Source organism: Armigeres subalbatus, chromosome 1, assembly GCF_024139115.2.
Source record: "Armigeres subalbatus isolate Guangzhou_Male chromosome 1, GZ_Asu_2, whole genome shotgun sequence".
NCBI lineage: Eukaryota > Metazoa > Arthropoda > Insecta > Diptera > Culicidae > Armigeres > Armigeres subalbatus.
The window spans coordinates 40580480-40595358 of NC_085139.1; the positions used below are offsets into that span (position 1 = coordinate 40580480).

Genomic DNA, 14879 nt, shown 5'->3' on the forward strand with positions numbered 1-14879 from the left:
GAGTTTTGATTTTTTTTAAATCAATTTTGATGAGTAAACCTGCTCTTATAAACGATGGTTTCTACTTGATCAGCCGTTACAAAATTCAAGGTCAAAATCTAAGGCAATGATCGAATAAATCCTAAATTTTATTAATAATAAATTTGTTCTATCTCCATATTTTCCAGCCGCTCAGGATGAAGAAACGGCTTCGGTAGCCCAGTCGGACAGCGCTCCACGAACCCGAGCAGCCTACGTTGATGATGGAGGTTACGGCACCACCAACCTTCCACCGGATCTGCTTTCCTTCCCAAATACCCGCTTTCCCCAATCACCGTCGATCCAGAGCTCAATGTCGAACATCCACGACGGACGAATCTACGCCACAAAGTCGCCCCTGTCCAGTCCAATCTACCAGCACAGCTCCAGTATCCTGGGTGCTACCGCAAGTGGCCAAGTGCCAGCCGGTTTCCGAACGCTTCAACATCCCAAGACGGGACGAACGATAGCGATCGCCACTCAACGGTCCAACTCACCCTTCACACCGGCACCGCTCATCTATCCGCAAGTGGTCATGAAGCAAGGCTACGTAACCATTCCTCGCAAGCCGCGCACCCCCAGTTGGACCCCATCGATCAATTCGACGGCTACGACGGCGGAGCTCCTACCGCCCACTAGCCCCACGTCCACCGGAGAGCTAACGGCAGCGGCCGAACCGGTATACGACAATCTCGGCCTCCGAACGACGGCATCCGGCAATTCGACGCTCAAGCTGAACAAATCGGCCAACAAAACGGGTCCCAGCAGTACGTACAGTATGAAGAATCGACCACTTCCAGCGACACCCGGTGGACAGACGGCCCTGCCGACGACGCACAACACCTCCACCGGTAGCAACTACGAATCAATCCCTGAAGTGGGAGGACAATCAGCGACGACAACGATGCCATCGGCCACGACGCTAGCCGGCCTGGAAGCGATCTACGGAAGGACGGCGAGTGGCGGCGGCGGCAGCAGCAGTAGTAGTAGGAGCAAAGTACCGCCCCGACCACCACCGAAGCCTAAAAAGAAGCCCAGCCTAGCGGGGGTCGTTGGGGTACCGGCGGTGACATCGTCCGGATCGAGTGGCTTGGCCAGCACCAGCAGCACCAGTCCGCTGTTCGCCGACGAAGGGGAGGACGGAACGGAGGTCTAGCTGCCACTGTGGGTGCTGGTGGCGGCGGTGGCAGCGCAATAAACGACGACGAAATTACCGATTTTCCTTTTTAGGGAACCGACGATCGGTAGTGTGAGTAGCTTTTAAAGATTCTTATATATATTCAAACATAGTATATTCGGTGAAATATAGTTAATAGTTATTTTTTCTACTCTATTTGAACGTACATTGAGGCGTGGTGTGACCGTAATGATGAAGTGAGGAAAGTGAGAACGAAGCAAAGAGAGAGAGGAGTAAAATTATGAACTCTAGTGTAATATACAACTGATTGAAGAAACCATTTACGATGAATCTTTATGAAATAGCATTAAAGTGTACTATTATGTTTTTTATAAGAAAAATGACAGAAAGCAACGTATATAAAAATGATGATCAAAAGTTTTGAATTATATAGGCTAATGTTGCTAGTTTGTAAATTAGCTAATAAAAATGAAATGGAACGAAAGTATTGAACTACACAAACGAATAGCTATTTATTTTACCATTAGAAAATGTTGGGAGCGCCCTACCTAGCATAATGCCGTTTTGAACCGTTTCATATGATCTTCGATATGGACATAAATGGTCTACTTTTCCCGTTTTTGCAAACAGAGATTTTTCTGAATAGAATTCAAAAATAGGAAAACAAATAAAAAGTGTTCATTTGTTTCCAGACTTTTTGCCAAAAGTGGATTGTAATATCTTCACACTATGACAGTAAAAAAAATTGAACTGTTGCCCGGTCTATCTAATAATTCTTTTTATCAACATTTTTAATTCAATCTCTTTTTTCTAATCTCTACAAATATTTTTGTTTTAGTAAAGTGTCTTTAGGTTAATTAAAAAAGTCCAGAAGATTGTTTGTTTTACATTTCACTTTTCTTCTCATACCGTTTGTATTATTCGGGAATAGAAAATCCTTTATGTAAACCAATCGATTACGTCAAGCACGCTATTATGTTAGGTAGGGTACTCCGTAGCAGTCGGGTGAGGCACAGTATGGAAGCAAATGCTAGAAAGCAGCGTGAAAAATTTAATTTCGAAATCAGGGGACAACTTTACCAATTACTTTTTTTTTAATTTTTTCACAACTCATGACGTTTGAAACGATAGAATTAGAGGCCTGAATAATTATATATTATATAGTTATATAAATAATTATTCAGGCCTCTAGATTGAATGATCCTGTAATTTTATGCCTCAAAATATGTCATCAGTGGCGTGAGAGCCAAAGTTATGTAAAATGACATTTACATAATTCCATTTCATTGTACCTACTTGTTGTAAACTCCTCGTCATGTCCTACACTTTGTATATTTGGAAAAATGATCGGTTGGTTAAAGCCATAGCAATTTACTAACTAACTATCATAAGTGACTAGAGGAAATTTAGGCTCATTAAAATTCCCGAATCGTAAATAATATTTAAAAGAAGTTATCAGAAAATTAGTTACATTACACCGCAATAACATATCTCAACACTGAAAGAAATTCAATGTTTTATGACTCCATCTAAGTAAAATCTGACATTCTCAAAGAACTATTTGAATTCTTACAGAACATAAACGGCATTTTGTTTTACGGTTTTTCTAGGCTTGAACGTCAACCAACGGGATCGACGACGTGAAACATTGTCCCTGATGTCCGACTCCGGCATGAAGATCTGCTGTGATGTTGTGAAGGTCGTGCTCGGTAGTATGTTCGATAAGATGTTTTCGGTCCTGGGGTGCTTAGGCTTGTTACTCTGGAGTGCGGAAATGACACTTGCCGAATCAGATAGGATGAGGATGGGTTTCCCGGACCAATAGATGGTGGTGATGAGTGCCGCGGCTGCTTCGACCGAGAAGATGCTGTACATAACAGGGAGGCTGTCTGAGACAGTGAAAACGGTCCCGGCGACCCCAATACCGGCTCCACGGCCCGAAATTGGCCGTAATCCTGTGTTCGTGTCTGTGGAAATCTCTGCGAAGGAGCTCGGCCACAGACCTTCTAAGAGCCATAGAATTTTCACCCCTGCGGAGGTTGCTAGCTATGGAGCTATTTACCGTGGCTTGCTCCTCACTTCATGCCAGTGGACTCGCGCTACTGGGGGGAGACCAATGCCGGCCATTTTGCGCAGAATTCGGTCCCCTCCAATGAGGATAGGGATCCTGTATTCTCCGGAGGTGACTGCGGCGAATGAGGCGGCTCTGCGGCTGATGGCCGCCAGTACACGATGGCGAAAAGGTAAGATGCCTGGCAGACTTGGCTGGTGTTAAGGGGAACAATCCTCGGCTCGGTGATACATGTCAGTTCCAAGCCGTAGAATAGGCGGCTACCAATAATAGCCACCCCGAATCTTAACCGGAGCCTCCTGCTGTTGGTTCGATGAGACTTAGATAAGGTCCGAACCAGGTTGAATCTGGTCCGACAACCTACTTTGATTTCCCGGAAAACCGGAAGGAACGAAAGGCTCCGGTCGATGGAGACTCCAAGAAGCAGCAGAATGTCGTCTGCGTATATATAGATGTATATGTTGGCGGAGAAGGAACGAAAACACCCGTCCATTGCCGCAAGAAATAATGTGACGGCTAGAACGGAGCTCTGTGCTGCCGTAATCTGGAAAAGTGACGTAAGCGCCAATTTACAACATACATGTTTTCCATTTTTCTGTTAAAGAGCTCGTTGAGTAGTACTCGTTAACACCATTTTTGTGAAATAGCGTATACGTCACTTTTCCAGATTACGGCAGTGTGGAACTACGGTTTCCTCTGGAAATATCCTCGAACTATGATTGCCAATCCGAACATGAAAAGAGCGCCCTGTGAGGGAATTCAAGACAGAAGCAAGGAGGTTGCCGGAAAATCCACAGTCCACACTCTTTTAACTGTTGGGGTCAAAGTCCTGTTGAAGGCCTTAGAGAACGCCGTCGTGGTAGGCGTTCTGCAGTACATCTTCTAGGTATGCAAAATAAGTGCCCGTGCGGTATCCCGAGTGGAACGCGTGCTGGCAAAAACCCAACCTACCATCGGCTTCTAATTTGTCTCTCATCCGCCGATTCACTAATCTCTCCACAACCATGGGAGCCCTCCTTAGCCGCGTGCTTAAAGAACACTAAGCTGCGAGGTGGCAGTGTCCCAGTAAGGGATGTATTGCCAATGAAGAAGAATGGAGACACAACAGGTCAGTGGTGTGTGACTTCTAAGGAGGAAATATTGTTCTTGGGGATGTACCCAAGGCTTTTTCGCCAATCGTCCGGAAATATGTACTACATGTACTGAAATATGTACTAAATAATATACTACAGAAAACGGATTTTGGCGGAGAGAGGACGGTTTTGGATCATGGGGTAACCAATTCCATGAGGACCTTATGATTTTCCGTTACTCCTTGAGACGGCGAAGAACAGTCCAGGAGCGGAAAGCGGATGATAAAAAATTGGCGTTTTGTGAATCAGGGAAACTCGAAAGTTGAAAAGTGATGAAGATCTGCTGGTGATGCTCCGCTGGAACTTAGCTGGATAATTGTTGACGAAGACTAAACCGGCAAATTATTCTCCGACAGCGTTGACTAGCTCTGGTAGATCGGAGATGGTACGATCAGGTGTGTCGATATGGATGCGGGAGGATCTTCGCGTACCACAAAGTGCGTTTACTTTTACCCAGAGTTTAGCTGCAGATTGGCCGGTTTTGACCCAGTCGAGAAAATCCTCCGACTGTTTTCTCTTCGCTTCAAGAATCACTGACCTGTGTTCATAGTGTTTTTCTTTATAGTACCTTGTTAGGATGATCGGCGGGAAGTCTCTGGAGCGCTCGGAGGGCCTTCCTTCTGGCCTTTACCACTCGACGCGTGTCGTCCGACCACCAACGCAGAGCCTTTCGTCCTGACCGCGTGCTAGATGAATTGAAATCAACGGCGGCATCGATGACGGTTTTGGTGAGTTCGGGTACAGTTATGGGTGTGTTCCGTTCAAATTAGTGTCAAAGATGGTGGTCAATGGTCATATGCTTCCCAGTCAGCGGCATCGTTACTCCATCTTGGTCCCGGGGTGATGTCCGGGGGTCGGTCGTGGACCCTTCCCATTCAAGAGATGGGAGTATGGACGACTGGCTGCGGTCACGTCGATGGCGGTGGCCGAGTGGCTGTTAAAGAAGCTGAGCGAAGTTAAAAGTTACTAAGTCTGCGTTCTCGAAAGATTCGAGAAGAGCGATAGCACGGGCATCAGTTGACAGTTGCAGGGGGAAAGTGCGTCCCTCTTCCGTCCGCCCCGTCTACCCAGGGTACCGTTATTGTGCTCTTCGTTCGAGACCTTCCCCGGACGCCGTGGTCCAGAGGTCCCGGTTAGGGTATGGCTTCCGGTCCTAAGGTGCGACCACTGTCCGGATCAGGAAACGGCACAGATGTTGCAGTAGTGTGGTTCGTATTTGGCACGTTATGTGTTGGGGTGCTCGTTAAGAAGGTGGTTAAGGTTTGAAGGAAGGTCCGCTACCCTTTTTGTTAGTGATACGATGGTTTTTTGTCGTATGTATTGATGAAACTTCATTTAGGGGTACATTGGAAGGGGTGATTTTAGCCATAGTTTCTATATTTTTACATTGGGTGTGTCTAAAGCGAGTTTTGTGTTTTAGATATAGACAGTGGAGTATATAGATGAGCAAAAATAAATCCTCTACCTTCAAACGAACTGTCAAACGTGCCTCCAAATGAGTATGTTCGCGCATGAAGCAAACGAAAATCAAATAATCCCTCCTTGATTTTATCTTCATCATCTTATTTGATATCGTGTGTTTCCATGCCACAAAATTTCATTCTTCCAGTCAACAAAACATGCACTGCTCAGTGTTGGTAGAATCATGCTCAAATATTAATCATCGAATCTCGCGAGATAACTCGCTTGCGATTCTGCAGGGAGAGCATTGCGCTCGATTTTTTTTCACACTGATTTCGCTTCAAAAAGCGTAAAAACCCGATCGAAGCGTATTTTTTGTTTACGTATGGATTAATTATCCATTGTTTTAAGCAAAGAAAGTGTATTTTATGATTTCAAAGAAGAAGAACACGTAGAAATTATGCAATGGTAATGTAGTCGTATCATGAACGATTCTTTGGGCCATCAGTCGGGTGGGATTTGACTCACGCTTGATCTGAATCATGAGTGAGATTTGAGATTTTGAGTTTCTCCCAACAATGGTACTGCTACCTGCTAAAAGCTACGCAAAACAAGAGCTCTCCAACGTGTACAGTCACCGCTATCATCAGCAATGATCACTGTATCAACAGCGAGAATTTTCTCACCAAAGCCAGACCCCCATAAACTTAGAAGAATCCTTTTACATTGTAATTGTATACTACCAGACTATATATACTGAGTCTTCGACTGAATCTGCGAAGCTTTGCATATACCTGGCGAAAATTTTTCCTGAGGCCACTAAGGACGACATTATTAGTCTCGCCAAGCATTGCATGTAGCTACACGTCGCCAACCCCGCAGTCTACGGAGGGTCCGCTGCGCACCTCGCCTTCTGGCTACGTGCCCAGCTCACCGCATTCTTACGATTTTCGCGGTGTGAACGATGGATGGTAGTCACAGCAGCTCATGCAACTCGTCGTTCACTCGCCTCCTCCACGTACAGTCCGCCATCTGCACCCCACCATAGATGGAACGCAGCACTTTCCTTTCGAAAACACCAAGTGCGCGTTGGTCCTCCACGAGCATCGTCCAGGTCTCGTTTCCGTAGAGGACTACCGGTCTAATGAGCGTTTTGTGGATAGTCAGCTTGGGACGGCGGCGAATTCTATTCGATCGGAGCGTTTACGGAGTCTAAAGTACGTACGATTTCCTGCCATTATGCGTCTCGGAATTTCTCTGCTGGTATCGTTATCGGAGGTCACTAGTGAGCCCAAGTACATGAATTCTTCATCCACCTCGATTTCGTCACGAATACAAACTCATAATGGGTGGCTTACGTTGCCCTCTCTTGAGCCTCTTCTTATCATGTACTTCGTCTTCGACGTGTTGATTTAGCTTTGCTTTTCAGTCTGATGTAGGCTTCCTCCATCCTCTCAAAGTTACCACAATATCAATGTATTTTTATTACTCCCTCCAAAACGATGTTGAATAGCAGACACGAAAGACCATCACCTTGCCGTAACACTCTGCGTGTTTCGAAGGGCCTCGAGAATGCCCCCGAAAAGCGAACTACGCACATCACCCGATGCATCGTCGCTTTGATCAACTGTATCAGTATATCCGGAAATCCGTGTTCGTGCATTACCTGCCATAGCTGGTCCCGATCGATTGTATCATATGCGGCTTTGAAGTCGATGAATAGATGATGTGTGGGCACGTTGTATTCGCGGCATTTCTGCAGTACTTGGCGAATGGCGAACACCTGGTCTGTGGTGGAGCGTTCGCCCATAAAACCCGCCTGGTACTGCCCCACGAACTCCCTTGCAATTGGTGCTAGTCGACGGCATAAAATTTGGGAGAGTACCTTGTAGGCGGCGTTCAGCAATGTGATTGCGCGGTAGTTGCTACAATCCATCTTATCGCCCTTTTTAAAGATGGGACACACGACACCTTCCATCCACTCCTGCGGCAAAACTTCCTCCTCCCAAATCTTGGTAATGACCCAGTGCAGTGCTCTTACAGTGTTGGTAAAAACTCAAAATCTCAAAACTCATGGATGATTCAAATCAAGCGTGAGTTGAAACGCACCAAACTCAGCACCTAAAAACTCATGGATGAGTTGAATCATTCATTTCAATCATCGTAGGTTTTCTTTTGTTCTCCTTCGTTAAAAACAGTGAATTGACGTTTGTTGCATAAAACATTATACCCTCTTTTGTGTATAAGCAATAAATTGCCCCCAAATTGATTTCAAATGCGTTTTTAAACCAAAATGATTTTTTTGGCAAATGAGTGAATTGATGCGTTTTAGCATGAAAAGTTCAAGCGTGATGCATTCCTTTAAAATCGCAGATGATTTCGTTCGCACGGGAGCGCTCGTTGATTAAGATTTATGAGTGATTTTACCAACACTGGCGCTCTAGCCAGTGCCTCGCCACCGTGTTTAAATAGCTCTCCTGGTAGTTGGTCAACCCCAGGGGCTGTGTTCTTCAGTCGGCCAATCTCCTCCTGGATTTCATGGAGACCCGGAGTCTGTAAAATTGAGTCCTGCGCGCGTTCTCCCAGGTCCATCACCATACCGCCATCTTCGTCTGCTACATCACCATTCAGGTGTTCTTCGTAATGCTGCCGCCACCTTTGGATCACCTCACGCTCGTTCGTAAGAAGGTTACCGTTTATATCCTTACACATATCAGGCAGTGGCACGTGGCCCTTACGTGAACGGTTCAACTTCTCATAGAACTTTCGTGTGTTATTAGCGCGGTACAGTTACTCTGTCTCTTCACGGTCTAGATCTTCCTGCTGGCGCTTTTCCCTCCAGTTTATGTCGTGCCTCGTTCGCCCTCGTGCGGTATTGCAGCAACCTCCATGCAATCTCACATGCTGCATGCTTCTCTTCCAATAACTGCTCACATTCGCCGTCATACCAGTCGTTTCCCGGATCGGGGGCACCGTGCCAAGTGCAGCGGTTGCGGTCCTACCAATGGCGGATCGAATATCTCTCCAGCCATCTTCAAGAGACGCTGCGCCTAGCTGCTCTTCCGTTGGGAGTGCCACTTCCAGCTGCTGCGCGTATTCCTACCTAGTCTACCGTCTTGTAGCCGCGCAATGTTAAGCCGCGGCGTCCGACTTCGACGCGTGTTGTCCACCGTCGAGAGTGTTGAGCGCAGGCATACTGCAACGAGGTAGTGGTCGGATTCAATATTCGCACTGCGGTAAGTGCGGACGTTCGTGATGTCGGAGAAGAATTTACCGTCGATTAGAACGTGGTCGATTTGGTTTTCCGTTTCTTGGTTAGGTGATCTCCATGTGGCCTTGTGGATATTTTTGCGGGAAAGAAAATGCTTCGGACTATCATTCCGCGGGAGGATGCGAAGTTTATGCATCGTTGACCGTTGTCATTCGATACGGTGTGCAGACTATCCGGTCCGATGACCGGTCTATACATTTTCTCCCTTCCTACCTGTGCGTTAATGTCACCGATGACGATTTTGACATCCCGCAGTGGGCATCCATCGTATATCTGCTCCAGCTGTGCGTATAACGCTTCTTTCTCTTGTCGGGTCTCTTGCAGGCATATGCTTTGTTAAAAAGGCACTGATGAAGCAGCCATCAAACACTTTTGTGGTTTTAGAAGCGGAAACCCTGAATCGGTCACCGGAAGAGTCAAGAAAGTATGTAAAGTTTGTTTAATACAGAATGTAATGTAAAATTTAACGCATATCAAAAAGTCCTAAATTAGCAAACGGCTTCCGCTATTTTGTGCCTTTATTCTGAAATGGTTGACGATGATGTTTTCCTTTTAGGCAAATGGTACAGGGGGAATAATCGCATCACGGAAACGAATACCATCAGCCATACGATGTGGGTCGTTGCTCCTGAGCCGAAAATCCACGCATTGCTTTCACCCGCATGATTATCACGAGCACTGAATGCTACTTGCTTACATGTTTTCTTCTCCTTCCTGTCACTCGCTTCTCGCTTCTGAAACTCCGATGCGTAGTGGCCCAATCGCTTACATTCGAAACATTTCACTGGTGCTTTCTCCTTGGATTTGGACTTGTTTAGTCGACTGAAAAATGGCCCGTCACAGGACCTGGATTTGACCACACTACTTATCTTCACGCCTTGGAGGAATTTTGATTTAACAGCATCTGCAGTTATCCGGGTCCCAGACCTCCAGGCTATATAGATAGTAGAATCTATAGATGAGCGAAAGCATGGCTGAGTCGATTTTTTTACCGTGCATGCGCGCATATGACGTCACAGCCCTTAACATTTCCATTGAAATCTCGTGAAACGTCATGCTCGTTTGGAGACACGTTTGACAGTTCGTTTGGAGACAGAGGATTTATCTTCGCTCATCTATATATTGCACTATCTATACTCCAGGCCCCTTATCATGGGTTCGTACATCTCTGGTAGACCCATTAGAACAAGACTCGCCAACCACGTGTCGTCAAGCTTGAACCCAACTTCAGAAAGCTTTTGGCTTGTGGACATCATTTGGCTTACATACTCCGGAACTTACGGAACTGCACTCTGCTAGTCGTATGCTGGTTAGTGATCGCAGTAAACCAATTTGACGGGTTATTCCATTATCTTGAAAAGCATTTTTCAAATTTGTCCACGCCACCTTTGCGGCTTCTGCGCTCTGTACCAGACTGTAAGACTGTGCTCGAAGTGAAACTGCATCTGTATGATCCTCCGCTTCCCGAGTTACGGCGTCTCATGTTCCTTCACATATAAGGACCATCTTTGTTGCAAAGGGCCACGAGCTGTAATTGTCTCTCCCTCGAAGCCGTTCAGTTGCTGGTAAAGAAATTCCGCTTCCGCCTCCATTTCTTGATTTCCGACTCCATTTCTTGATAAGATGACGCCTTCACCACCAACTCCATTCGAGTTTCGATTTCTTGGCATTTTTGGACTTAAGATTCAGACACTTCACAAAACATGCAGACTTGAAAAAAAGGTGCTTCTGTTTTTCAGTTACTATGGGCAACGTGACTAGGCCTCATAACCTAATAGAAATGAAATACGTCTGGCTCATAGCTGATACTGAAAGCAACTGAACTGAACGTTTTTTTTATTCGATCTGTAGTATAGGTTCTCTGTGGTATAGAGCACTGCTTTGTCTCTTTCTCGCTGCGAAGAAGTCCGAGAACAACAAGGCCAGTAAACGTCAAAATTTATGAAGAACGAAAGAGAAAGAGATTTTGTGTGCAGTATGCCCTATTAATTATTCATGGCTTACTATCCTAACAGTTTGCTTCAAAATTCCTCGAAGATTTTGTTTGAAGTCCCTCAACGATTTACTTCGGAATCCCTTGCGTTACCTTCTGAATACCTTCTGATGTTTCTTCAGAATTTTTTCCAGATCCTTCAGAAATTCTACACAGAAATTCTAACGTATTAAACAGCAAAATCCAATCATTAAACGATTAAATAGTTAAATTTTTTTGCTTATCTATGGCATTCGGCCGCTGAACTGATAAAAATCTGCTCGATATGTTTTATTGGTAGGTTGATCCGGTAATCACCGCTCGAATCACTTCCTCTTCGCACGATTCTTCCTTCCCACTACACAACCCACAATAACACGCGGTACAGCGAGGCGCAATTTCGACGGTGCCAGCTGCAGAATGCAGCTCCCAATGGCCACGTTTCGGGGTGGCTAGAAAATAATTTAAAAATTTAAATTCAAATCAGGCCAGGCGCCAGGCCAAGATCGTCCTTTCTTAATTAATTTTATGCTTCTGCCCGCATGGAGAGCACCCTCGTTTCCGTCCCTGAGCAATCGTACTATCCTGTTGTAAAATTATGACCGTGCCGGGCTGGGTGGGTCTCGAAGGAGCCATGCGGTGTGGTTTGTGTGTTTTCCCCGCCATTTAATTGGTCTTTGAGGATGCCCGAAGAAACGGTATGCACCGTTTATTGTCCATAAAATGTATTATGAATGTGAACAAAATAAGTTTGACAACAAAGTTTATTGTCATTGTTTCGTACACCAGTTTTTATAGGTCTACTTAAATGAACTCTAATTTAATTAATAAAATTGTTTTTAGGATTTCAAAATGTTCACTTCATCACTTTCTTCTTGCTGTTTTGTTGCTTTCTTCAAACCGAACAGTTAGCAACTCGAAACTGTTCATCAAATGATTAATTCATTCGTTGGAATGTATCATTCAGAGTTGTGTTGGAAACAGACGACTATCTGAGGAATAATTTTACTCGGGAACTTATGAGTAGGCTCGTACTCTATTTGAGGGTTTATTTTCCAAGTGTCGCTAGCGGTGAGGCGAGGTTCTACCAGATTAAAAATCCGGTGATGACAGTAAACGAACGGCTGGAATGAAGTAATATTTTAATGAAGATTAAAATTACGAAAACGTAGGATTTTTTTTGTTCTTCCGACTTAGTTTCGATATTCATGGGATATCACTTTAAATTATCTGTTTTTCGGTACCATTGCATTTTTTTTCATAAAAAATCTACTCCCCCGCTTCTTTTTAGTGGCAACGTCGCAACGAAAAATAATCGCCTAGCAAAACATACCTTCAGAAAAAAAAGCTACTTTGATATTTTTTGAAAATTTGACCGTCACGTGGTGGATTCTGGCGGTGAATGCTTTGACAGCACGTGCTATTTGGTTTGTTTTTTAATGACGACAATGCATGACTAATAGAGACAAATATTATAAATTATAAGTCTCACCAGATTGGATCTTCATGTGATGTTATATTTCAACTATTTCAAACAACAATTGACTCCACGATGGGAGGTTGGTTAGTTAGAGAAGCAAGCAAGCACGAAAATACTTGCTTTTCCGGGTAAGTTTCACAGGTTTTGTCCCATTTGATCCATCTATCTACATACTACGCTGTTCCAATGCTCAGTATTGGGAATGGTTAGACTCCTACTCCAGTGCGAGAACATGCCAGATTGTACTTTCCGAGAAGGATGACGAGCCTTTCAATATATGAATTCATCCAATCTCTTAACCATCCTAATTGCTTTCCTATATAATATGTAGAACAAACAACCTGCTAGGGAAAACATTGAATTGAAACCAATCATTGAATGAATAATATCCATTTGTTCATATAGTTGGGCGCTTCAGTCCCGTCGACAAACACTCCACAATTCCATAAACTGCAGCTGTCGTCCATCACGAGCAAATATCTATTAGCTAATATGTTCCATTTATTATATTATATCACACAAACCAATTAAAAGTAGTCCCTTTTCTAGCCATATGCTTCCAAACATAATGAGTGCCAACCGACAAACCAAATTCATCATTTTATTGTCTGATGCCTCCTGCGGGCGACCGTGTGAACGTGGTTGGAAAACTAATTTAGGTTTAGCTAAACAAAACGGTAATAAATACAAAAAGAGTGCCAATCGACTGATGACGGAGAAAATAGGAAAAAGTTTAAACTGTTGTGGAAGGAATAGTAAATACTGACATGGAGCAAATGGAAACAATATTGTATAAAGAGTAAACAAGTGCAAAGTAAACAGGCAGCCTACATGTAGGCAGAAGCACCCGTGGCACTGCTGAGTACTGTGAATGAAAGAAACAAAGGGAAAGTTTTGAAAACACGTTCTTTTAATGCATCTCATTTTATACGAAGCAACAGAAAATTAATCCTCAATTGAAAAGTAAACAGTGCAGGAAAAACTCTGGCTTGTTTTTTTGCAGGAAAGTTTCCCGACACATGAAAGCCCTCGCAGCTATTTTTTCTTAACCCATACCCTTTGTACGGGTTCGTATTTCGCGCCCACAGACAGTCGCCACTCCCAGCTCTACTGCAGGGTTTGTTGCACTAATTAAAAGCCTCGGTAAAATTCAACCAGTGTACGACTGGGCTAATGAGAAAAATGCTGCCAAGTAGGCGACTAGGCGAGTCCTCGGGGAGATCAAAGCAGTCGTATTATTTTTCATTTGGCTACTTTTAGTTTTCCTTGTTGTCTAAGTCCATCTCATTTTTTCTTATTTTGAAAGCCGTTCTAAAACTCCCTTGGTACTAACTTTACTGACGCGCGCTGGTTTGCTGTCAAAGACAGTAGGGCGCCATTGTAGTAGCCAATAATAGCTTCCTAATTATATATTATTTTCTTATTATTATTACTACATTAATAGTTACTTCAGTAGTTTAAGACATACACAATTGAAAACACCCTTATGACGTTCAAATTTCATTGAGTCAGAGAATGCGAAACTGAATCACAACAAAATATTAACAAACAACAGAATGGAGGCACGCCACCGTGATTCAAGATCAAGTGTACTTGTAGTCTCGTAAGCCGGAAGATCCCGGAGATTTATGAAATCGATAGCTCGCGCAGGTGAGAACACTCGATGATATAGGACCGAAACTGTTCAAACCATACGATTGGTTCGATTTGATTGCGTTACATACTCCTGTTTTTATTTTTTAAAGTCATATATGAACATCTATTTCTAAGTAGGTTTACGTGCCGATTTTACTCTTCTCTCGGAGCAAGGGTGCGAGTGCGAATTGTTTAGGAAACGCGAATTGTTATTGAACTGAGAAATGAACACATTTACAAATGTACACAAAAACAACCGAATTATATATATGGACGCGAACCATATTGTAGAGTTGTGCGAGGAGTGTAAATGGTGAATGGATGAAATAAAAACTAATTGAATCAAATGGCGTATGAAGTTTTCGTTTTTCAAATGATGACAGCTTTTCTGCCTGGTGATGTAAATTGTTTTCTAAAAGAAGAAGACCGCGCACTCGCTGACTGTGTCCAATCAAGGAAGATGCGCGTGCGGCTGGCGTGCATGGAGACTGGCGATATTCGGTTTTGCATCATATAGGTAGGTATAGGTAAAAGAAGATTTTACTTTGATTTGGTTGGGCGCCAATATTTTGCGATGTAGAATAAAAACGCACCTTAGAAACATACGAAATTTGCATATAAACTCGAGTAATCGCTTATAAATGAATGGAATTAGAAACAAATATTGACTAAATTACCCATTGAATATTATCCATACAAAATTGGGACCTATCGTAAGAAATTAAAAGAAATTTTCAATGACAAAATTGTCAAGAGAACT

General features: G+C 43.9%; 1 protein-coding gene across 3 annotated transcripts in view; it reads left to right on the plus strand.

Moving 5' to 3' along the window:
* The window catches only part of LOC134224630 (leucine-rich repeat-containing protein 24), an 820149-nt gene extending 805681 nt beyond the window's left edge, over nucleotides 1-14468 (plus strand). For all 3 annotated transcript variants that reach the window (XM_062704092.1, XM_062704081.1, XM_062704070.1), the window contains one exon: nucleotides 168-14468. In XM_062704092.1, the coding sequence (XP_062560076.1) occupies nucleotides 168-1174 (1007 nt within the window). In that variant the 3' untranslated portion in view covers nucleotides 1175-14468. The remainder of the gene's footprint in view (nucleotides 1-167) is intronic.
* Nucleotides 14469-14879: the final 411 nt, after the last annotated feature.